Raw genomic sequence first — 25,287 nt, forward strand, 5'->3', positions numbered from 1 at the left:
CTACAAATGCTTTTATTAAAAAAGTATGGCATAACTACTAAGATGAGGTACACTTCTCAGCTCAGCCTTGCTATTAGGGTGCTCTGGGATCCAGGCAGATGCTCAGAGCCTCATGCTCCAGTTCCTGCTTTCCTGACAGCTGTGCGCTGCCTGCTCTGATGCAGAAACAAAGTAGTGCTCTCTCTGCTTCCTTTGCCCATCCATTTCCCAGCCAGCACGGGAGGAGAAAAATGTCTTCTCCTCCTCCCTGCAGGCTCCAGCAGTGAAGGTAGATCTGGCTCTAGATTGTGGGTCTCCATCCAGCAAAGCTTTTAAGTGTGCGATTAATCCATCCCCATTTAGAGAAGTGCAGACACAGCTACATTTTTCCAAGCGAGACCTGGGAGCATACACCAATTAAGGTACTTTGGTAAGTGCTTTGGTGAGCAAGGATGGGCAGCTGATATGGGACCACAGAAGGGCAACAGGGAACGGGGGAGGTGGAGGGCAACTCTTGTGGCACTGGGGCAGCGGGAGTGAGGAGGGCTGAGAGTCAGACTGTGACTCAGAAAAGCCCACTTCTATTTCAGTGCCTTTGTTGCCTCCAGTGTCACCTTCTCCAAGTCACTTCACTGTGCCATTAGAGTTAATAATAGTGACCTGCTTGACAATATCCTTCTGAGATTTACACACATGAAGAGCACATTGTGAAAGCCAAGTGTTAATGATGGCATCTTTGCTGAAATTACCAGGCTTCGGTGGTAATTTTCATTAGTTCTCTAGAAGTTGCTTGAAGTCCTTAATTCTGACCTTGGGAACACAGCTGGGATCTCATGGGTGTCTTCCACTGCTTCACACATTTGCAGTCAGGATCTGCCCTGTCAGCTCAGGGACATGGAAGGAGACACGAGTCAGGATGAAATGGTCAGCTCATGGGCACGGACTAACTCTCCAAACACCATGGGCAGATTTAAAGCACAGCCAGAGGAAGCAAAGCACAGCCCCTCTGCTAGCAGCACATTGTGCATGTCACATTCATGTGATCCAGCATCAACATCCACAAGGAAAACTTTCAGGCAAGTTATTTTCAAGAATGAAAACAACGGAGTGGATGGGAAGGAGGGTGAGATTTCCGTTGCTGCTTGAAAAAAATTAACATGATAAATAAAAGACCAGATTGGCTGAAGAGCACGGCCTGGTTCAAGAGGCACTTGATCTGGGGCCGAACCCCAACACAGCAGAAAAGAGCAAGGCACAAATCCAGATGTTCGTGTTGTTCTGAATTACGCGCTCCAAGTACACCCCAATACTCAGGCAGCCTGTCACTACAACTGCTACTTACCTATGGTACATGGGCTGTTAGTTCACAGGTATGTTTGAAGCACTTGAGGAAAATGTCTCTGATCTCAATTTGGAAGCCCTTATTCTACAAAATGCTTCACAGGAAAGTTTCATTTTAGGAGATGCACATACCCAAAAAGTGCTAAAGACTGTATTGTTCAAGAAAAATGCATGAATTGCTGTCATCTAAAATAAGCAGCTACTGCAGTTTGATGTAGAGCAGAAATTTTCTGGATGTTATAAAAATAGCCCGTTGTATTAATCTGACAGGTCTAGCCCCCATAGAGGTGTGCAAAGCCTTAGCACTGGCAAATGCCTTTTGATGATGCCTTGCTGAGTCACTACATCACCAGATCCTGACAGAAAGCCTTCATCTAAATATATACTATGTGCTTCACTAATTGCTGTGAAGTGTAAAATAGGGCATGTGAAGATGATACAGGTTACAGGGGCTGGACCATGATGTTTAATTATAAGTACAAAATCTCAGCATCATAAAGATTGTTTCCATTAGTGATCTGACAAGGCTTCTTACATCTTACTGCAGGATGTGTGTGGCTTTAACTCAGTGAGCACTTTCCTCTTCCCTCAAGAATAGGAGAATTTTGTCTTAAGAAACAAATTAAACAAATACTTTTTATACTAAATATTCTTAACCTGAAGCTTTCTCCCTATTTCATAAATGCCTTGAGATTATAGAGGCTCAGTTAGCTTAGTAAAGATGAATTGTATGTGAACCTGGGAATACAGCCATTGCATTAGTTATTCTTTCTTTCCATTGCATTAGGCTTTTTGTAAATAATCTGCATGCTTAATCAATGGAGACTAATTAAGAAGACAGGGCATGTTTTATTGTTGTGTTAAAACCTGTTCATTGCCATAGGCAAGATGACATCAATATTTCTAGGTGAAAATTACTACTTGCAATATACATCATGGAGAATTTTACTGTAACCATTAAAAAATCTAAAAGAACATTTTGTCACTGGGTACAAACAGCGATATGCAGATTTACAACTATGTAACCAAATGCATAATTCACCCATATATATAATATTTTGGAAGAAAGGGGTTATAACCAACTTGATTACCTCTTCTTATAGCCCTAAATTCAAGGATCCCAAAAGACAGAAGATTCCCATTAAACTAGTTCCAGAGCAAGGCTGCTCTACCTAAACCTAAATTTAAACCAGCTATCTAAATAAAACCAGTTAAGTGTTAACATCCGTTATTCCACTGTAAATACGGACTTTCTTCAGTGACTTGAATAGTTTTTTCCCTAAATTCACAAGTAACAAAACAGTTAACACTGCCCCAAACAGCTGATTTATATGCCAAATAACATGGTGGAGTAAATGCCACTTAGGGCCAGATCTGTCAACTTTGCTCATACAAACAATCGCATTGATTTAAACAGGATCGATCAAGTCAGCAGGATTCACTCAGGCAACGTCTACATTAGCAGTAGGAGCAGTGCTGCAGGGTGAAACAGCTTGTGCTGGGGACCCGATGTCTGTGCCAGCCAGCGGGTGATGGAGAGAGGATGTTATTCTAGCCAAGCTCCCACTTGGCCCCACAGTTGCCCATTATCAGCTGGAACAAGCACAGTAAATGGAAATTCACCTCAGAAACCTTCTCCTGATCCCAGCTGAAACATGGATGTGGGTGCATCCCCAGATGGCCCCAGGCCTGCCAGCATCTCATGCACATTGCCATGGTTTACAAAAAGAGATTGGGGTTGGTCTTCCCAGTTCACCTCCAAGTGCTGGGTCATTCCCGTGACTGGACTTGGACTTGGACTGGACTGGACTTCAGGAGACAGGCACCAGCTATATACATTTAACCTGTTTAGAAACCTATATTGTATGGATATTTCAGGGTACAGACTGATGCAGAAAGCAAGGCTCAGTGAAAAGTACATCCTTCAATGAAAGACGCCAAGGAGGAACTCAAGGAAGGACAAAAGTTTTACCTCTAACCAAAGGAAAACATTGTTTATTAAACAGTTAAGGGACAGAAATTATTCCTATATGGCTCCATGATATTTACATACATATGGAGGAGAAACAGTCCTCGACCCAACTAAGAGGGTGGCAGGACAGTCTCCTGTGGAGAGGAATCGTTGCCCTGGACAATAAACCTGTGCAGATCCCCAGGAGACTTGAGTGGTGAGATTGGCTCTACCTATGTATGTTCTACACTGACTGGGTAATAACTGAGCCTTCACCTCCATGGGGATGGTGAGCCTAAACCAATGCCCATGGGATAGGCACAAGTGCTTGATCTTACCTGGGTCTTCTCCACGGCATCCCAGGGGTGGGACCACACGTCCCGTGTCGCTCGGTGGCTGTGCGGCCAGCATGTCCGGGGGGCAGGACAGGCAGGGACAGCTTTGGGTGGTTCTGGGGAAAGGTCACGTGTGTGGGGAAAGGCAGAGCATGGGGAGCGTGGGAGCCTTTGTCAGTGCTTGTAAAGGGTCTCAATTTTCCTAGGATATTTCCCAAGTGTATCCAGTTGGTGTAACGCTGCTGAATTGTAATGATTGACGCCTAATCTGCACGAAACAGCATTGGTTCCATTTAACTGGGATGTGCCAGAGGGAGGCAGGGAGCAAACACAATTACGTCGCTACAAATTCCTGATTGTAGTCTCTCTCAATGTAGAAGGTTCAAAATAAAATGGGGGGAGAAGTAAAATTACATCAATATCACTTGTTTAATAAGCTATTTTACCTAATTTTTTTTTCCAGCATTATAAATGAGACATCTGCTTTGCTTTGTATCTCGGTACTCAGCCAGTGTGCATATCCTTCAGCACCTCTGTCTGTTCCATGTTTTGTTGCCAAAATAATGGTAGGAGACAAGCCAATGGAGGCACTCCACTACCAGTATACAAGCAGTCACAGCTTCCAAGACAGAAATCCAGCAAATTCTTTTAAATATATAGATATACACACATACACAGACATTCTTTTTTCTTACTGCCTACTGTGAATCTTTAGAAAAGTTAATATATTGATTATTTTCACCAGGGACATGCCAATCATTTAATCAATGCATTTAGATATTTCCAGCTATTGTGTCTAATTTCTCTGCTGTAGTTTACAGTTTTTTCTGCATTAGACCCAGCTAGAAAAACAACTCTGATGTTGTTTTGGCTATGTGTGAATTATATGTCAAATCCACTTTAAAGTTCTTAAATTCTTTTCAAAACAGTTGTCAAGTGATAATGGAACCATTGGTCTATATTCTTAGTTAAGAAATGTTTGCTTTAAGATAACGTCTCAAATTCTATCTATTTTAGCATCTCCTTTGAGGCTCCTCTTGAGTAGCAGAAGTTTGGGCCAATTGATTACTCTGCCATTCCCTCAGGAGAGGCTCTTTTTTCTTTCATGCTTGTTACAGATTTCTAGCTGTTCAGCAGTATAATATGTAGATGTGCAAGGACACATTTTTTCTTTATACAAATGCTTCAGCTTCTAGGTGACTTTTATTATCTGTCCTCATCAGGCACAAAAGGTTTATACACTTACGCAAAGTACTGTAAATTCACAACTAATTATAGGAGTAGGTGACTGAAGATACAGTCCTTTGAGATCCAAAGTATCTTTAGCTTCCTCTGGGCTTTCTCGGGGCATCGTGGGCACAAGATCTCACCAGAGCAGGCTGCTGTGGGTGCATAACTAAAAGCACAATTCATGGCTGCCCTTAAAATCAAAGTCATTATGAAAGTTTGTACATATAAGGATTTGGTAGGCTGCGTCTTTCAAACAGTACCTGTGATTTTTGAGGTATAATCAAAAATTATGAGCAATGTATCAACAAGAGCTAGATGTATTATTTTTATTTTATTACAGTAATTTCTCATCTAGAAGGTGTAGATCTGTACATACTGAGGTGATAAACAATGTAGTTTTATCTTTGATCTAATTCATTGTTCTGATTTGTGGTTGGTTGTTTTTTAATTTTGCATCTTTAGTCAAATATTTTTGAAGTAGCCAGATTAACATAGTGTTTAAATTTGCCCACTGATTAAAAGATGTTACTGGGAGTTTTGATTCTGTCATGGCAGCAAAAAAAATGCAGTAAGACACAAAAATTCTTTATTATGTGTTTATTTATGTTCTGTCACTATTTCTCCTTTGTTAATCCTATCTTTTCATCTACCTCCGTAGTAACCCATTGAATCACTCACCTGACTTTCAGAAAGTTCCCTCTCTGGATAAATTGAGACAGAAGCCTGAACCATTCACACTCTCACATTACAGCCAATAATGAGATTGTTTACAAATTATACTACAATGTGCAAGATCTCATTTGATTATACCTTAACGATTCTGTTTTTCCCTCCCTACCTCACAGATGATGGAAATGCTTAAAACAAGTTAAGGTAGTATGACACAGACTAATGTAAGTGTGAGCATGGCATCCAGGGGACAAGCTGTGAAATGTTTGCGTGCTTCTGCCAAAATACATTGCATGGCTTTCTGCTGTTGTCTTGTGTTTCTGATGTTAGGCAGCATGTTCAGCAACATGTGTTTCATCTGATATTTATATTCCCAGCTTTGGTTTTATATAGTCGTAATAATCTGGCTTTTTAAGTAGCTTGTGGCAGCTGCTAGTGGAAAATCTGCAAGCTGTGTATGTTATTCTTAAGTAATGTTCAGAAGTATCTACAAGGATCATGGCCGCATTGGATATGGCTGTTTAGAAACCCACTGTAGAAATGCTGAGGTGTGCAATTCAAATGGGTCAGAAACTGTATCCACTCTTCTTCTGTCCTTGATGGTAGAAAGCAGCAGCTCCCAGTTTGCCTTTCTAGAAGTCAAGCCTGGTGCTAGTGCAGCTGGCTGCTGCCTACAGCTCTGCTACCCACATCTGTGCCATTGCAATGCAAATGCTTCATGACGACTCTTCTGTTGTCAAACTCTTCCTTTGTGTGACAGATAACACACTGGAACTGAAAATGTTATGTTTTCACAGTACTCTGTTAAAAAAAAAAAAGACTACTATGGGCAAATATGATGTTTTCCTGTGTCTATATACTTCTTTTAATCTTAGTGTATGCAATGCTTATGAAGGTGAGACCAATTACAGCATCTTGAAACATACTTACACACACAGGTCTTCTGGTCCTGCATGGTATTGAGAGGCAGAACTCAGTTATTCCCAGCCTGGGTTTCTGTTCACCTGGGCTTGCCACTTATATTTTAAGTGCACTGTGGTTTTTTGTCATGAGGTTGGTCAAATATTGCCCAGCAAGTTAGTGTCATCTCCATCCTTGGAGATACTCAGAACTTGACTTGACATGACATTGACCAACCTGCTATAGTTGGACCTGCTTTGAGCAGGGAATTGGAATTCATGACCTCCAGAAGTCCCTTCCTACTTACAGCTGTCAATGATTCTACAATTTCGTGACTGTATGGGTGGGGAGTAGAGTGAAGCCACCAAAATAACTTTTGATATGCTGTCAGCTATAACTTGAAACCAGATCACCATAAATCAGTGTGCTGGTCACTGTTCTACTTTTCTGGAAAACAAAATGGAGATTATCAAATGCTGGTTATTACTCTCAGTTCAGCCACTTGCAACTGAGCTATACATGTAGATATTTGTTGTATTTTCTCACCATGAAACAGAAATATCAATTCACTCAATTGCACCCAATATGTGTAATACTTGTGGAGTTAGAGCATGTGCTGTGTGAGAACAGGATGACTTATCAGAAACATATCTACTCTTGAATTATTGGAGCTATGCCAGCTGACACTGACAGCTGTCTATGTGATGTTTTTGTAGCTCTTCTCAAGCTTCCCATGTAAGATCCCTACCTCTGTTCCTAAGACATTACTGATTAGACTGTCAGAGCTGAGAAAATCCACCTGGCGAGCAAGGTCACCTTCACTGTTCTCAGTAACAAAGGAAAACACCAGGCTAACGAGGCTCAGGAACTCCTAATTAACGTCAATGGCAAACTCAAAGCTAGGGAAAAATAGGGTTGGCAAACTAAGTCTCTACAGAGGTAAGACTGTTTTTTTAAACCATTGCAAAAGAAGCCTGGAAGCTGTATTTTCAAATACAGTTAGTGCTAGGGATGGGTTGCAGAAAAGTAAGGGAGTCAATAACAGGTTTGTGATTTCCCTGCCTCCTTCTCCTTGCTGAATTCCTGCCAGCAGTCAGAGCCTCTGAGACTCAACCAAGGCCCTGAGGCAAGAGTGCGGTAGATCTCTGTTCCCACCTGCCAAGAAGTCATTGTGCTCCTTCTTCACCTCAGCCCCTTCGCTCACCAAGAAACATGCCTCCTCAGGGAAGCTGGAGCCATGACACACACACACGGATCTAGGCCACCCCACAACCTCCCACCTCCTCCCTTCACTGGCAGGAGACCCACCTTCACCCATCCTGCACAGCAAAACAAAACAACAGCCAATATCTACCCACAGTTGTCACGTGTGGTAAATGGATATCCCAGAGACCATGTTTTATAGGAAGCAACTCACAGGTCTGTATGTATCACCACTTAAGGATCCTGAGTTTGCATTTGAGTCTTACTGCACTGTGGCACTGTGACAAGAAATAGTCCATCCTCCCAAAGCACCCAATTAAGCATTTTTGCTCCCATTTTCTTCCCCTAAACTACTCCTAGTCCAAAGTTCAGATTCCCTGTATTGGGCTAATTCCCCTGGTTGCCACCTGCCTCCTCTCAACTCTCTGACCTCCATCACAGGATAGCTGCAACCAGCCATGTCTCAGACAGCCGTGTCTGGCAGAGAACTGCTGAGCCATGCAACATTTCAGCCTATTCATTTGTTTATTCTGGATGTTTCACTCTGATCTCCTTACTTAGCCACCTCTGGTTTCTGTGTCAGCCTGACGCCACTGGAAGCAGCCCAGTTTCCCCACTGATCTCCCTTGAACGTCAGGGATGTCTCCAACTCTGTTCTCTTATTTTAAAAGTGTGAGGGAGCAGTCCATAAATGAGGGTGAGTATTTTTGGTTTTCAGTGCCTGTATGTGGTAATAGCACCTGCAACCATGTTTTAAATTCCAGAAAGAAATATCCAAAACAGATATGATGAAAAAAAATCCCACAGCCTTTTCAGCAGTGGGGAGAGTGAAGCAGAGGGAACAATTCCGTAAGGGTACTGTGAGCTTCCAGTGTTGGAGAGCCTTAGGGACAAATTATTCAAACACATCAGAAGTGACACTGGTGCAATTAGTGTACCCTGGGACAAGGAGTGGTCTGCATGACCTCTTGAAGTTCTCTCCTAGTGTTTTTTTGTTTGATTCTGTTATTTTAAATTATGTTAGCAGCCTCAGCCACAAAATTTAATCACTGTTCTAAATTGTGCGCATGCACAAGTAGCTGACACCAGGACACAAATTTGCCAGTAAAAGAGGACAGACCTGAAGAACCACTGCAGACTGTTGAACGTCACCATCTCCTTCTTGCACACATACGCACAAGGGTGTAAGTCCACCACACACTGCTTCTGCCTGTTAGCATAAGAACAGGCAATATTACATACTCAGCCAACTCCAGAAGTGTCCACAGAGCCAGAAATCGTGGCCCACTGGATCATGCTTTTATGTGTTCCTCTACAAACCCTGTCTTGGCTGGCTTCCTCCTCAAGCCTCAGAGCATCCATCCTTCACCAAACCCTGCAGCACAGTTACCTTCTCCAGTTACGTCATTCTGAGCAAATGACAGGAATAGTTTTTCTAATGACCTACAGTGCAGATTTATCTGTCACATGAAGGTTAAATCCAAACAGAAAATTATCCACAGACTGCCATCATTGATCAAAAATGGTCTCCTACAATTTCATTCAATATTCAGCCACAGACATCTCTGACAATGTCAGATTAGGAGACTGGTTTCCAACATCTCTCCCAGGTGGCTTCTCTCTGCAGTAACAGGAACACATGCCTTGGGATTTACCATAACACCCTCTGCACTTCCCAGGCAGGGACATAGCTCCTCACAGTGATGCTGGGTGGCCATAAATTTGTCAACACTGCTACTGCCTGCCACTTCATCTGCCCAACAGCAACATTAGGCAAAAACCATTGATCTCGGAAATGATCACTGCCCGGCTCACTTGCCTGCTGTTCAGTTTCCTCTGTTCCCTGTGGTTAGATGTCCTCTGCACCACAGAGCTAGGCATGCCCTCATCAGGACATTTCTTGTCTTGTGCTCTAAACCCTGGCAGCACTTTGCTGCTAGGTACTTACGCTGGTCTTTTTCATCTCCACAAGGTCTTCTATCCCAACATTTCCACTTTACCCATCCTGTCACACTCACTCAAGCTGCTGTTGCAGCGTCACCTTTGGGGTGCAGGGATCCATCAGTAACCAAAAGGGTAACACACCATACCTTCCTTTGCTCTCACCTGCTATTTTCAGCCATGGGCTGATCCCCTCCAGCATTGCCAACTTTAAGCTCAAAGTCTTATTATTCAGGGAGTAAACAGGAGTACATGTGTTTACCACCAGAACAGTGCGTAGGCACAGCTCTCCTTTTCCTGATGCTCATATTGCTCACAAAACAAAAGAATGGTGCTTGTTAACTTTAAGCAAAAGCATACTCTACTCATTCATTTTTGAAAGTGTGGTTATGACTCAAGCAAGCAGTGCAGCGCCAGGCAGTTTCTACAGCCCATCCAGCTATTAATATGGCTTCAAGGCATGTGAAGGAGCTTTACGCAAATCGGGACATGAGAAAAATGCTGGATCCAGCCCAGCAAAGCACATTGTTTCCTGGAAGTGCATAAGGACCTCTAACAAATTCAGCAGGATGATCCATGGACTGAGAGGTGTGCTCCCATCTAAGTGCTTTGCTGGCTGAGGGCCACAGACCGACTTGCTCCTGAAAGCCCATGGGAAAATGAAATCTGCCCAGTGGAATACCAATGCCTCTCTTGCCCAAAGACTATCCAACTTCCCAATGTGTGAAAACTGTAGGGTCTTTATCAAAGACATTGAAAAGCTCAGCTGATCTCAAGCTTTCCTTCCTTCAGCAGAGCACAGTTATAATCCTTCATTAGGGCTGACCAACCCTTCTGCATCATGAGTCCCCAAAATGTCAACCTTTTCCTACGGCCAACAGCAGACCATGAAGATTTGAAGCAGGACAAAGACCTTGGCGTTGTTCATAGACAAGAGCAGGGTCCCTCTCCCAGACTCACTATGGAAGACAGCTTGGCTGGGCTTGTGTCTGAACCCCATGTGTTCTGGCTGTGCTGGTGTCTGCAACCCCAAAGCTTGCCCTGCCACAGGGACTCCTGTGTCAGGTGGATGCTGTCAGTCCCATGGAAACCACAGTACTTGGGAACCAGGGCTGAAACACTCATCAAATGTAGCCAAATGATCAGAAGTTGTCTGCTGTCTTAAGGATTGCATTTGCTGTATATTGTTGGATTCCTTTATAATGACAGTGAGTGATATCCCTTCTCTGCATTCAGACTACCCAAAGAATTTAACAGGCAGAAACCTAGACAGACCAGTAGCATCTTACAGCCTGGCAATGTATTAGGCTGTCAAGTTATTATACATGAGTTGAGCTAGAACTGGCTGATGCTGTTGCACACACTGCTTTATCTGTCTTCCTGATGAACAGCTATTTTAGATTTTCCAGCTGCTCAACACACTCATCTTTAAGAGTATTTTCTTATTTCTTAAGATATATTTCCCTTTCGTAGTCCTATTGACGATCATGCTAGCACCATGAGACCTCAAGTGCTCATCTTCTTTAGCACAGTATTTTCAGCAGAAAATGATCCTCTGAAAGACTAGAGACAAAAAAAAAAGACTATACTGGTGCCCATGGAACCAGTTCTTTTCCCTTTCTGGATTTCTGTTTCATATCAAAATGTGTGCTGCAAACCATACCTCCTGCTGCAGAGAACCATCTTCAACAGACGGAGTGGGGTAAAGGGTAATTAATAGGTTATTCCCATCTCTAACCTTTATGATGCAATTACAAAAATTGTGAAATGCAAGAATCTTTCCCTGCTGGTAAATGAGATCTGTCATTAATTTTGGTCCTCACTAGAGAGGAAAGCGTGGAGAGCATGTACCTCTGTACCTCCCTTTGTCAACCAGCAAGAGAAGGCACCTGTTTTATTTTTGTTTTGGTGTTGGCTCAGGACACACAGAGCACCACCATCTGGATACCAAGAAAATGCAGAATAAAAGCAATTTCACTGAAATGAAGACATACAGCTATCTTCAGCCTGTTATATATTAAGGGGAGGCAGTCATTCTCCAGAATGCCTGAAGCCAGCTCTGAAGGCAGAACTCATATATTCTCAGAGGTGTTTGAGCTCAGATCAGCTTTGAGGGTGAGAAAATACTGCTTCCATCCAGTTTGTGCCAGAGGAGATCTGAAGAAGTAAATCAAAGGACATTAGGGACAAATCTTTGATAAAAGCTATCAAAAGTTTGTTTAATTTGTTTGCACTGCTGTTGTAAAACAGACTTACTGGAGACAATACGATCTACAAATGGAATATGTTACTAAATCAGGACACAACTTACTGGAAGGATAAGTAATGATTTCATCTAAGTCATTACATCTCCCTATCAATAGCATATCTCTGTGGGGACCGTGCTCACCTCTGGCTGAATATCCTATAATCCCTGTAGGACAAACATGAGATTCAAGGACATGACAAATCCAACCACCCAAAAATCAGAGTGTCAGATGGTTTCTGGTTGAGCTCAGATATGTATAGACACATACAATCGATGGTACATGCAATATCCAGCACATGATCCCTTCGGTTTGTAAAATTTCCTTCTACCCAGATATGCAGGATGGGGACACTTGTTAAGACAGCAGAGAGAGGGGGTGTTTCTCCTGGACACAAGCATGTTTATGGGCACTGCAACCTCCAAGTCTGACATCCCAGGCACATACTCATGGTGTGCAATACAGATTGGACCAAGTGAGCATGCATCGCACAGTGAGTGGATCTGCGCATGTGCACCTCCAGCCTGCTGATCTTTTGAGGAAAATATCTAAAAACCTCAAATGCTGTCCAGACAACATTTCTGAACAGAGCAAGAGTACATGTACATGGGGGGCTGCACCAGGTTTAAAATCAGGATGTTGGATAGCTTTTCAGATAGCCTTGCCTTTTTCCTGCTTCCCTCACCTCTGTCCTTCACACTGCCGAAGTCTATTTTGTTCTCTTCTTCCCTTACCTGTTTTGATGCAGCCATTGTCCACACTGTTCCTCCTCTCTAGCAATGTCAACTTCTGGAAACTTCCTTCCTTCCTTCCCCCCAAGTCTCCAACTTTGTCTGTTTTGTTTTTTAAAATACTCCTTCCCTCTTTTGTAGGCAGGTGTCCGCTCTCCATGATAGTAATGCCAGACAGTTTCATTTAACTATACAGTTATAGCTAAAACTGACCACTTTATCTTATCTCACATGCCTATCCTGTTTGATTGCGGTTGGGAAACCTATTAGCTTCTGCATCCAGGCAGCATACACCCTCAGTGTTATTTTCAACTTTATCACCATTTTCCCTCTTCTTTCCAGACTGATGTCATCATTTAATCCTGCTGACATTCCCTCAAGAGTGTCCTACAAAAATGTCTATTATTATTTGTTCCCACAGTAAGGCCCTGATAGCTTCATCCTCAGACTCCTCTGTTCTGGCCCTCTTGATGCTCACCTTGTCTTCCCTCAAAATGTCACAGCTAAAATCGATTCCTTGCTTCAATTCCTTAGCAAACCACAATAAATCCTTTCACTGCTTCACCCTCATCCTCTTTGTCAATCTTGTGGTCTAACCTTTCAAAAGTTTCCATAAAACTACTCCTATGGCTTTTCTTGCTTATCAACTCCTTTCCTCCAGCCTACCAATTTCCCTTCCCTCTTCATGGTAACTCCTTCTCCCATTTCAGGCCTCCTGCAACACAAAACCTCATCCCACAGTGCCATCAGAGAGACTTTCAAACCATACCAATCTTCAAGTTTTCCATAAGTTTGAGCTGTTTTCAGGAGACCAGGCTTGTCTCTCCTATTTTCAAGTCATCCTTTGGACTCCCACCTACTCCTGCTTCTGGTGTCAAGGTATTGCCTTTGATTAGACACATGCAGTAACTATAGTCCTCTGCAGAGACAAAGTGTGTGGGGGGTAGCTGGAGAAGAAATCAATGCCATGTTCCTGCCTGAGTTAGCCTTGCTTGAATTTACCTCAAAGTAAACCAGAGTCAGTCTTTGTCTGCCATTTGTTTTTGTAGCAGGGGACCTACAGCTCATCCTGAGTTGAAAACATCCTTTTTTGGGGGAGACACAGCTGCTGCATGTTTCCTGCCTCCATTCTAAATTATTAGGAATGGAGAGTATTTTAAAAGCCTGTAAAAGACCTAGCATTATATTAAAATTATATTGAGGAAAAGAACCCCCTGGAAAGTGAAAAGGAATTTATGAATGAAATTTGGATAGGGAAAGTGTCTCAGGATATCTATTTCCAGTTGTTTTTTTCCCCAGGGAAAAATATAAAGGAACATGACAGCATGACCACAAGATACTGAGCAAACTCTGTTGAGCAGTTTAGCATGCTACCCACCATCCAGAGGATATTCATTCACCTCTACCTTGCATATGGTGCTTGAGCTGGATATGAGGCTTAAAAATATTTACCGTAATCCACACAATTTCCCTGAGCAGCTTATTTCAGCTCTCTGATTTACAAAATATTATTTGCCTGACAGCCTCTGAAGTAGTTTGTAATTAATACGCGCATTTTCAGGTTCCTTAAAGACAACTTTCATAACAGACTAGAAAGATCAGAGATACCACAAAGTTTTCTAAATTACAAGAATTAGTTGTGATTAAATAGATCACTGTAGAGTGGTGAACAGATTTCTCAATTACATATCAAAGTTAATAAAGAAAAAAGAGTACAACTAGTCTATACTGATGATTTAAGAAAGCATGTGCAACAATAATTCATTCAAGTCTGTGACCCAGAGTACTGTAGGTGGCCGGTGATTTTGGGTGCCCTGCACTAGAATTAAAGGGTTACGTTTTTAGAGCCTGGATATTCAGGGGGCTTTTTTTTGTTGTTGTTGAAGATGCTACAAAAATTACATCCAAAATTAGAGGGTTTGAAAGGGCTAATTCCATTTTGCCAGTGTCAGCCATGATGGACATGATATCCTGCAGCAAAATTGTCAAGTCATTTGTAATAGGTTTTCAATAATGTTGCAAAATATATGCAAGTCATAACTTAACTGCATTCCTTGTACATTTTATGTGTAATTAATTATAGCTTGTATAAAATATTATGATGCTCCATTCACATCATTAGAATGGAATTAATTTGCAGTTTACATGCCCCTAATAATAAATGTCTTTTCATTATTTTGGTCCAGACTTATAAAAGTGTCTAGCTTTTCATCAGCTTTAAAGGCACCTCTATCACTGATAGTGGTTAAAGTTTACTGAGTCCTACAAAAACTGGCTCCTTCACATAACCTTTGATGAGCGTGTTGTACAAAAGGCAACAGGCAGTATTTATAGACTACCCGTGTGAATGAAAGCACAGGCAGCACAAAGACTCCCTTGAAAAGCCTATGAACCAGGCAGTAACTTGCCAATGCTGGCCTGGGGATTCATATTAGTGCAGTAAATAGCCAATGTCACTTCCCAGGTAGAAAATTTAACACAAAAAAATCATCCAACTTGGCTGAATGCACTTCATTCTAGTGTTGTGCAGGGTATGACAGTCCCCTTTTACTACCTCTTGGGATAGGAGCTGCTTTTCTTATTAGAGCCTCCTGAAGACTTATTCCAGCCTCTTTTCAGGAACAGTAACCTCAGTCAGTCAGTCAAATATGTTTTTAAACACTGTCTGATAGAAACATCTTGGAGAAAACATTAATATTTTGCTCAGAGGAATAAAAAACATGGACCATATATTCCTTTCACAGGATTTGCTAAACACTGTGCCATTATAGAACAATATGTTCTATAATATATATATAGATGACATAGATATATATAGATATAATATAATATAGATTACAATAGTCATCTTTCTTGCTAAGGATAGCAGCTGTATGCAGGAGCCCAATTAGGTAACCTGGCCATTTACCCAGCTAATAAGAAATCCTCATGTTTCTACTTTTCTTCACCATCCATGATGCTGCTACTACCAGAAGGTGCAGCAAACTGTTTCCATGATCCGCAAAAGTCTCCCTCTCTGCTTTTGCATGGGGCACACATAAGATCACTGTAAGCCATTCTGCTGGAATTGAGGGACCAGCCTTTTTTTCCTTTTAAATCTGAAGCTACACACATGGTTTGAAAAATTAATGACTGACTGTATGAATATTGTCTGCTGGGGCATTAGAAGTGAGGTCAATGCTGATTCACCCTCAGGAGAGGAAGGTGGTTTAGTGATTGACACAGTTCCTTGAGCTGCAGGTTCAGGCCGGGCAGGCAGCAACGTCCTGTGTGACCTGGACTTCACTTGCCTGTAGTTCCCCTTCTGAGACTGTATGTGCTAAAAGCATTCACAAAACAGCTGGATAGATTCATGGGAGAAAGAATTGCAAGGCCTTTACATGCAACGATGCCTGTTGGTCTCCCGAAGTCTCCGCGCTGCAAAATGTTAGAGGATGGTACAATATTGAGGCGAAAAATCCCTATGGCTTTCCCTGTCCTGCTCTGCCCTAGGTATCTTCTACTGGCCACCACCAGAAAAAACATATGGACTGAGTGGACCTCTGGTCTGACCTTATTCATAAAAGGGGAAAGTTGTGCTTTCCCACCTGCCAGGGGAATGCCTGTTGCCTGGGGAGCATTGCTGCCCCAGCTCTTCTGGCTGCCATGGCCCTGGCCTTTCACATGCCCCATGTTCTTACCAACCCTGCATTTATCTCATTACAGTATTTATACCATTACAGTAACACCTCGTCAAGCCACCCCATCACAGGGCAGGAGCTCCAAAGAGTGCTGACTCAGCAGAACAACCTTAGTTCAAAAGCTCAGGACAGGTCACTCTTGCTCCCAGTACTGTGTCACTTCTTTCTCATGCAGTAGAGATCTCCATTTTACTAAAGTGAACAACACAGATTTATTTGCCAGAGTTACAAAATATATGAGCTGATACAATAATCAGTTTCCACCATGGCTGCAGGAAAAAAGGTTATAACATTCTATCAGAGTCACAGCTCCATCAGAAAACAGGAGGTTTCTCATGAGGGAAGCACAACATGTAACCACTTAATAAAAACAACCTGAGCCTGCTGGGGAACTGGCAGAATTTACAGGCATTGTGCGGGGAACAGCAATCCAGCCCTTACGGTCAGCACAGCACCGTTAACAAACACACAGAGTAGTTAATATTTTGAGGTTGTTTTAGAATCATTTGTGTATCTTGATAGGTGACATTTCCAAGACAATACAAGTCTTTGCTGAGTTGGGCCTATTATTAATTGTGAACATGCAGCTGAACTTTGCAAAATCCTTATATGACAGAGAAGTAAAGAAGCAAAATTTCTAGAGTCATTTATGCAGGTAAGGTTATTCCCTGAGGTTTTTTATCAGCCTTCCAGTCTCATTCAACCAGAGGCAATTGCCGTGTGCTGCTACTACAAAGGTGAATCAGGAAACCTACCTCTGCCTTGCCCTTTGCCCAAGCCTGTTTTCTCATTCATTTCTGTTATAGCAGCTAAATGTGGGTGTGAGTTTTCTCCCGGGTAATGTTCCTGGCAGGTATAACCTTGTGTGGGGTTTTGTTCCTTGCTGGCTCCCTGCCTAGCCAGCTCTCGGCTGTGGGGATGCCCATATGGTCTCTTCCCTGATGGCACTCCAGCAAGGAGAGCCAAAATCCTGCAGGGCAATCAGCACTGTGCCTACTTCCAGGCACCTTGCAGATGGATATGGGCAAGATGGTAGCCAGAGCCAGGTCTGCAAAGGGATGAGTGGAGGTCTGTCATTAGAAACGCTGATGTGAGGTAGGAGCTGGGTAACAGGTTTCATCAGAGTCCCATCCAGAGCTGCTGGTGACTCAGGGGGAGGTGCTGACAGCAGCTCTAAGAGGCAGATGAAAGACCTCTTGAATAACACCTGTGAATAAGTGTCTCTGAGACTCTCACAGACAGTTTAATGTGGGGAACTTCCTGATGGCCACATATGGAAACAACCGTTGCAATTGGAGCCCTCCTGAAAAAGGACAAACTCTCCCCTCCAGCACCGTGCTTGCTCAGCCTTTCACCACAAAGAGCACAGGGAAAGCCCTGAGATGCTTAAAGCTGTTGTTAACCAGAATGAAACAAATGGGGGAAAAAATGTACTAAACAGTTGTTTTGGCAGCTGAGATGACTGGTTTGGTTTCTTAGCAACTGTGGGGAAAGAAGCTGCTTGAGATCTGAGCTGCCTGGTTAAATCCAGCAGGCATCCCCCCATGGAGGACCACCCTCTTCCTCTCTGCTCATCAGCACAGAGAAATGGCACAGCTGGTGGGAAGCCCTCCCTGTGCAAGGGAGGATGGCTGTACCGGGTTTGCATGGCAGGGTTTTGGTAGGGGTGGGGGCTACAGGGGTGGCATCTGTAAGAAGCTGCTAGAAGCTTTGCCCATGTCCCACAGAGCCAATGCCAGCTGGCTCCAAGATAAGCCCACCGCTGGGCAAGGCGGAGCCCATCAGCGACAGTGGTAGCGCCTCTGGGATAACGTATTTAAGAAGAGGGAAAAGTTGCCGCGCAATAACAACAGCAGCCACAGAGAGGAGTGAAAATATGTGAGAGGAACAACTCTGCAGACACCAAGGTCAGTGAAGGAGGGGGAGGAGGTGTTCCAGGCACCAGAGCAGGGACAGCTGCAATCAGTGACGTTCTCAAGTTGCACCTGAAATAGGAACCGCAGCAGAGGAGAAGTCAGACTGTGGCTCCTCCATGCCTCAGTTGCAGGGCAGGGCCAGAGGGGAGCAAGAGGTTACTCCTGCATCTCTGGCCATCAGCCACTCAGACTCTGTGAACCAAAAATGAGCCTGACATTTTGGTGTGGCGAAAGCCTGGCATCCTCCTGCACAAGGCACTCGCCTCCTCTCCTGGCAATGCAGGTGGCTCAGTTACAGCATCCTTCAAAGGTTGCTGCTTTGTGATCACTGCTTTTGAGTGCATGAAAAGCTATTTACGGCTGTTTTCTCAGTGATCAGCAGTGTCAGTCCCTCACAGGTCCCTTGAGCATATCCACAGAGAGAAAGGGCTGATTTTTGCCAAACGGTTTCACATCTCGGTAAGCATCTGTGCTGGAGGTTTCAGCACTGGTGCAAGGTTTGTGTGCGTCTCTACTGGAGCAGCCATTTCGTTGTTTTGGTTTCTCAGGGACAGAGTTTAAATCATTTACATTTATGCCTGTTACTGACATACTGGTCGTGCTCATTGCTAATAGCTTTTTTCCATCCATACTAACACTATCTCATTCATTCAGATATAAGTATAAGGATGCTGACCTGTAGTTAATCCTACACATCCCTGACTTTTAATTTAATGACTATTAAATATTAATGGGAGCAGAGAGTGGAAGTCAGATCACCTTTTCAAGAACTTAGTGTCCCCATCACCAGGTTACAATGTCATCTTTGATCTGGCTTTTTTATTCCCGTACTCCCCGTTTCACCTACAGGACAAAGCAAGCTGCATTTTATAGAAGATTTTGCAGTCAAGCAGCTAGTGCAAGAATTAGAGCTGAACCAGGAGCTCCCGGCTCCTGGGTGGACATTCAAACCACCACTCTGCTGGATAAATAGGGGGTTATTTTTTCCAGATCCCAGGACAGGGTTCTACGCCCCAGCCCAGAAGCTATGCTAGAGAAGAGGGGAACGCACACAGACACCTGTATCTAGATCCCCCCACTGATGCTGTGCAGAAAATAATTCAGTATTCAAGGAGAGATGTAGAATCCTCTCCAGACCCTTCACCTGCTTCGTTGCCCTTCTCTGGACATGCTCCTGCAACTCAATGTCCTTCTTGCAGTGAGGGGCCCAAAACTGAACACAATATTCGAGGTGCGGCCTCACCAGTGCCGAGTACAGGGGCACGATCACTGCCCTGCTCCTGCTGGCCACACTATTCCTGATACAAGCCAGGATGCCATTGGCCTTCTTGGCCACCTGGGCACACTGCTGGCTCATGTTCTGCCAGATGTTGACCAACAGGTCCTTTTCCTCCAGGCAGGTCTCCAGTCACTCCTCCCCAAGCCTGCAGCGTTGCATGGGGTTGTTGTGACCCAAGTGCAGGACCCGGCACTTGGCCTTGTTGAACCTCATAGAGCTGGCCTTGGCCCATCAATCCAGCCTGTGCAGGTCCCTCTGAAGGGCCTTCCTGCCCTCCAGCAGATCGACACTTCCACCCAGCTTGGTGTCACCTGCAAACTTACTGGGGGTGCACTCAATCCCCTCATCCAGATCATTGATAAAGACATTAAACAGAACCAGCCCCAATACTGAGCCCTGGGGAACACCACTCGTGACGAGCTGCCAACTGGATTCAGCTCGATTCACCACAACTCTCTGGGCTCGGCCGTCCAGCCAGTTTTTTACCAAGCAAAGAGTATGCCCATCCAAGCCATAAGCAGCCAATTTCTCCAGGAGAATGTGGAGGTCTGGTGGTTGTGAATGTCTGGTGGTTACAGCCCTGACCAGGGCATGGGAGCACTGGTCATGGGTCTACCAGGGTCTACCTGTGCATAGTTAAGTAAATAAACTACGGTCTAGTGCCGAGCATGGCCCCAGAGGCTCCAGTGCAAATCTTTGACACTGCAGTGCTGTATGCCCTGTTGTGCTCCCAGCCTGGTGATGGGAAAACTCTCCCAGCTGGCCTGCGGTACAGGTGTGAATCCTCCTGTCCAGAGGAGAGAGCTGAACATCACCCTTTCAGTTTTGTGATGAGTATTATGACTTCTTGATTCTAACAGGAGGCACCATCACTTCTGGTCATGCTTCAACAAAAGAAAGCCACGTCTCCCACATGACCATTCATTTTCAAGCCTCTAAGTCTTGGGACAGAGGGGGACAGTAGTGGTGGTGGTGGAGGGATCTCTTTCTTTACATCTTCCCATGCCATTTTTTCTCATGGTCTTTTCTTTGGCATCAGGCAGTTGTGAATGCATCCTCACCACAGCCATATCTAACTGCTGGAGGTATTTGGCTGTGCTTAAATCTATGTATCTTCAGATTATGATATTTTTCTGATTATAAAGCTAATGAGAAAAAGCAGAACTCAATCAAAGCAGCTGGGCTTGAAGTGCATTAATACTTAATATTACCTTTTACTATTGTAATTATGACTTATTTACGTTTTTAATTGCTATCTGGTTTACTTATCTCTATAAGACACATTTCTCAAGAGTATCTTTCTGACTATAGTGTTTTATTTTTGCAGAAAAAATGCAGGCATTTAGTGAGATGGAAATTACTTCCTTATTATTTAAAATTAATTCAGCCTGTCAAAATGAGCTCATTGCCATGCACAGTGCTTCCTTTTTAATTCAGTCTCAGCCTTTCTAGCAATTGAAATTCTGTGCTGAGATGATGTACATAGCAGGCTTTTTATACATATTAAACCCTACATATTAGGAGGATTAAGGCTGCATATACATTTTAGAATAGGGCACATAATTATGAAACAAGTTTTGCAGCAGGGATAAAAGAATGTCAGTTTTCCATCGGTCTTGTAAACTGCTTTGCTAGCCAGGATTGAAGCTGTGAGGATGCCTAATGGGAATAGAAGGGACTCTGTAGCCTGCTCCTGCAGGACTCTGAATTTTGCTAAATCAGGACAAAAGTAGAGAAAATATTTACATATAAATAATTGGAATGCTAGTGCTCTCTCCTTTTCTCTTTTTGGAATAAAAAAATAGAGAATTGACAGCAAAAGAAGACAGAGGAGATTGAAACTTGTGATGGGTAAAGGGAGAGAAAATCCTAATAACCGGATAAAGTTGCCTGTCACCTGTGGAGGGTGCAAAGAATCACAGAACCATAGAATCTTTTAGGTTGGAAAAGACCCTTAAGTTCAAGTCCAACCATGAACCTAATACTGCTGAGTCCACCACTAAACCATGTCCTCAAGCACCACATCTACACATCTTTTAAAGACCTCAGGGGATGGTACCTCAACCACTTCCCTGGGCAGCCTGTTCCAGTCCTTGACAATCTTTTCGGTGAAGAAATTTTTCCTAATAGGCAATGTAAACCTCCCCTGGTGCAACCTGAGGCCTTTTACTCTCATCCTCTTGCTTGTTACATTTGCAGAAGAGACAGACACCCACCTCAATACAACGTCCTTTCAGGTAGCTGTAGAGAGTGATAAGGTCTCCCCTCAGCCTCCTCTTCTCCAAACTAAACAACCCCAGTCCCCTCAACCACTCCTCATAGGACTTGTTCTCTAGATGCTTCACCAGCTTCGTTGCCCTTCTCTGGACACGCTCCAGCACCTCAATGTCCTTCTTGCAGTGAGGGGCCCAAAACTGAACACAGTATTCAAGGTGACCATGGAAATAATTTTTCTATTCAGTGCCTGAATTTAAAAAGTAATTAAAAATTCCAATAATTTTGGACATACCATAGACAAGACATTCAGTGTCACTGCTACCTCCAAAGAGAAGGATGTGGGGAATGATAGACATGGCAGTGTTACCGCAGTCCCTGGGTTGGTGATGGAGCAAATAACCTTGGAAACCATTTCCAAACACAAAGGACAAGAAAGTGATTGGAATTAATCGGCATGGACTTACAAAGGGAAAATCACACCTGACAAACCTGAAAAACTTGTACTGTGACTTGACTGCCTCATTGGTCCAAGGGAAAAGAGTGGACATTAACCTTAGCAGGGCTTTTGACACTGTTTGTGTAACAACTTCACAGACAAGCTGATGAAGTGTGGGCTAGATAAGTAGACAGTGAGGTGGACTGAAAAATGGCTGAACTGCCAGGCTTAAAGGGCTGTGATCAGTGGTGTGAAGTCCAGCTGGATGATGGGGCAGATAAAAAAACCTGGGGGAAGTGGTTGATGCACCAGAGGGTTGTGCTGCTATCTAAAGCTGACAGCCTGGAGAAATAGGTAGACAGGAACCTTATGAAGTTCAGCACAGGGAAACCCCAAGTCCTGCACCTGGGGAGGAGCAACCCCATGCACCAGTACATGCTGGGGGCCACCCAGCTGGAAAGCAGCTTGGTAGGAAAGGACCTGGGTTCTTAGTGGACATGAAGCTGACCACGGGCCAGCAATACGTCCCTGTGGCAAAGCAGATTCACAGGATCCTTTGCCCAGAACTGGTGAGGCCACATGTGGAGTGCTGTGTCCTGTGTTGGGCTCCTCAAGAGAGACGTGGACATACTGGAGAGACTCTGATGAAGGGCCACTAAGATGATGAAGGGACTGGAGCATCTATCCTATGAGAGCTGGGGTTGCTCAACCTGGAATAGAGAAGGCTGAAGGGGGACCTTTTCAGTGTGTATTAATACCTGACAGGGGGGCCAGTAAAGAAGACATAACTAGACTCTTCTTGGTGGTGCCCAGGGACAGCATAAGACACAACAGGCACAAACTGACACACAGGAAATTCCATTTAACATAAGAAAAACGTTTTTTATGGTGAGCATGGTCAAGCACAGGAGCAGGCTGCCCAGAGAGGTGGTTGAGTCTCCAACCACGGAGATACTGAAAACCTGACTGGACACAGCCCTGAGCAGCCTGCTGTAGCTGACCCTCCTCTGAGCAGTGGGGTAGGACTAGATAACCCAGACGTCCCTGCCAACCTCTGCTGTTTTCTGAGTCTGTGACACCAAGATAAGATAACAGCAGGGAACTGGCAGATGGAAAATAAGAATTTTAGTTTAAAGATTTGCAGTAAAAGGCCAATAAGAACAAGGGGTTGGAGTTGCCAGAGAGATGCAGTGGTGAGCAGGGGTGCAAACATGTCTCCTGCAGGATCACCGCTGCAGCAGGGGAGGTGTTGCAGCACACCCACCTATGGCGGCATCGCAGCAGGAGCGCAGCATCTCCCACTAATACTTAGTCGGTCAGTAAGAGCTGATACAAATAAAGCTTTGTAAAATTAAGCCTAGTGGCAAGAGAAGCCAGTTTCAAACCTAAGTCTTGGGACCACCCGTCCCAAAATCAGCTCCTTTGCTAGCGAACAGCAGTGCTAACACATTCCCCATCCCTGGAGTCTAAAATCTCAATTACTGCAGGTGTGCTTTAACTTATGATGCTTCAGTGGGGTTTTCTGGTGAAATGGGCACCAAGGAACTGTTAAGATGCCAAAACTGTACAGATAAGAGCCTGTGAGAAGAAATCAGAGATTTCTTTCCTCCCATGTTCAGAGCTGCCTTTGTTCTGCTGGCTGTGGCATCTACCCAGCAGCACATCAGAGGTGGGAAGCGCGCCTGGGCTCTCCACATTTTGTTTCAGGTGTTTGTGATTTGCTAAGGACCCTGCCACCAAACTATTCTGGGAAAGCAAGGTGTCGGCTTTTGCAGATTTAACACAAATTGCTGTGAATCATCAGGAGCACTTTATAGATACAATTTCTGAAGTTAAGCAGTCTCTATTTTAATTTGGAGTATTTCATCTGTGCATTGCAAAACAATATAGAAAAAAAACCACATTTTGTCAGATAAACTACTAGATTCTAATCTTTTTTCAAATAAAGCCTGGTAACTTCAAAATATTGTTTAATGAAGGATCCTAAACTCAACTTTTTTTTTTTATTTTGAGAACATTTAATAATGGCTTCTGGCATATTCCAATTTTTTTCCAATTGTTTTGAATTATATTACAAGTAACATTAATTAATTTTCTTAGTAATGCCACTTACTTTGAAACTACCAGTATTGCTGTGAGTGAGCTGGTAACTTTAGGCACAGCACTTCCCTCTAGTGGGTGAAGTCAGACCGTCCCGATTTTGCAGGACCTGCTGAATCCTGCTCATTAGCACTGTCTGGAAATAAAAGCTTTGCTTTTCCCCCAGATATCCTGAAGACTCTGGGTCTATTTTATCTTTTTGAGATCTGTTATTTATTTATGGTATATTATTTTTATTCTGAATTATAACGGGGCGGATAGAGGGGCACTCATGGGGGGTATGCAAGGCTCAGGTTCAGCTCCTACTTGTGAACCTTGGTTCAGAGCAGTAATTCCCTACATGCCCTAGAAATCCTCCTTCTAAAAGTGCCATCAAAACTAGCAAGTTTTGCTTGAAGTATTTTATTTCCACAAAACATTTTGGAAGCTAAAATAATTTTTTTAAAACTCAAAAGGAGACAAGGCAATTCACGAAGGACAGGTTCACCAGAGAGAACCATCCAGCTCCTGGCTCAGTCGTTCATCTAAACCCACTCAAAATCCTTATGCACTGGCATTTTCTGATTGAAAATTACGGCCTTGTAATGTTTCCCCGTTCTGTGATCAAGAAACAGTGATGTTTAGGTTTTAGAAAGCCATTATGGTCAATATAATAAAGAACACCCCTTCCCCAAAACCCACGTCTGCCCATTTGTTACAATTCTGCTATGCTGCAACCATAAGGGAAAACTGTTTCTAACACCCCCAATCTCTTTTTTATTTTCCTCTTGCACAATTGTGGTCATGTTTTTAATTAAGTTAAAACAGGATGTTGCACTGAGCTCCTCAACAGCTTCCTGAATTTTGTGATCTATCCCACCAACCGACAGCAATCAGGGCATCATCTCTGCTGGTACCATGTGAACTGAGTGCAAGCCATGGGTATTTGCATGAACCAATTTATCTCTTAAAACTATTTCTTCTTGACTGAAGCATAAATTGTCTTTACCCTAATGTGGTATATAATGAATTGCATTTGAAATATGTTTATTTTTAGCAAACAAATGCTAATGGGACCCTGCCATTAAAAATAGACAGTACAGTTGGCACAGAAATAAGGGCTGGGGGATCTTTCTTTCCCTGATCAGCGGAAA

General features: G+C 43.5%; 1 protein-coding gene across 2 annotated transcripts in view; it reads left to right on the forward strand.

Moving 5' to 3' along the window:
- LHFPL3 (LHFPL tetraspan subfamily member 3) overlaps positions 1 to 25,287 on the forward strand; it is a 258,101-nt gene that overhangs the window by 212,315 nt on the left and 20,499 nt on the right. The window contains exon 3 of one of the 2 annotated variants that reach the window (XM_064444611.1): positions 5,682 to 5,729. The exons of the other annotated variant lie outside the window; for it this stretch is intronic. Within the exon in view, the coding sequence (XP_064300681.1) occupies positions 5,682 to 5,698 (17 nt within the window). The 3' untranslated portion in view covers positions 5,699 to 5,729. The remainder of the gene's footprint in view (positions 1 to 5,681; positions 5,730 to 25,287) is intronic. 2 annotated transcript variants of the gene reach the window in all.

The sequence above is a fragment of the Phalacrocorax carbo genome, chromosome 1 (assembly GCF_963921805.1).
Source record: "Phalacrocorax carbo chromosome 1, bPhaCar2.1, whole genome shotgun sequence".
NCBI lineage: Eukaryota > Metazoa > Chordata > Aves > Suliformes > Phalacrocoracidae > Phalacrocorax > Phalacrocorax carbo.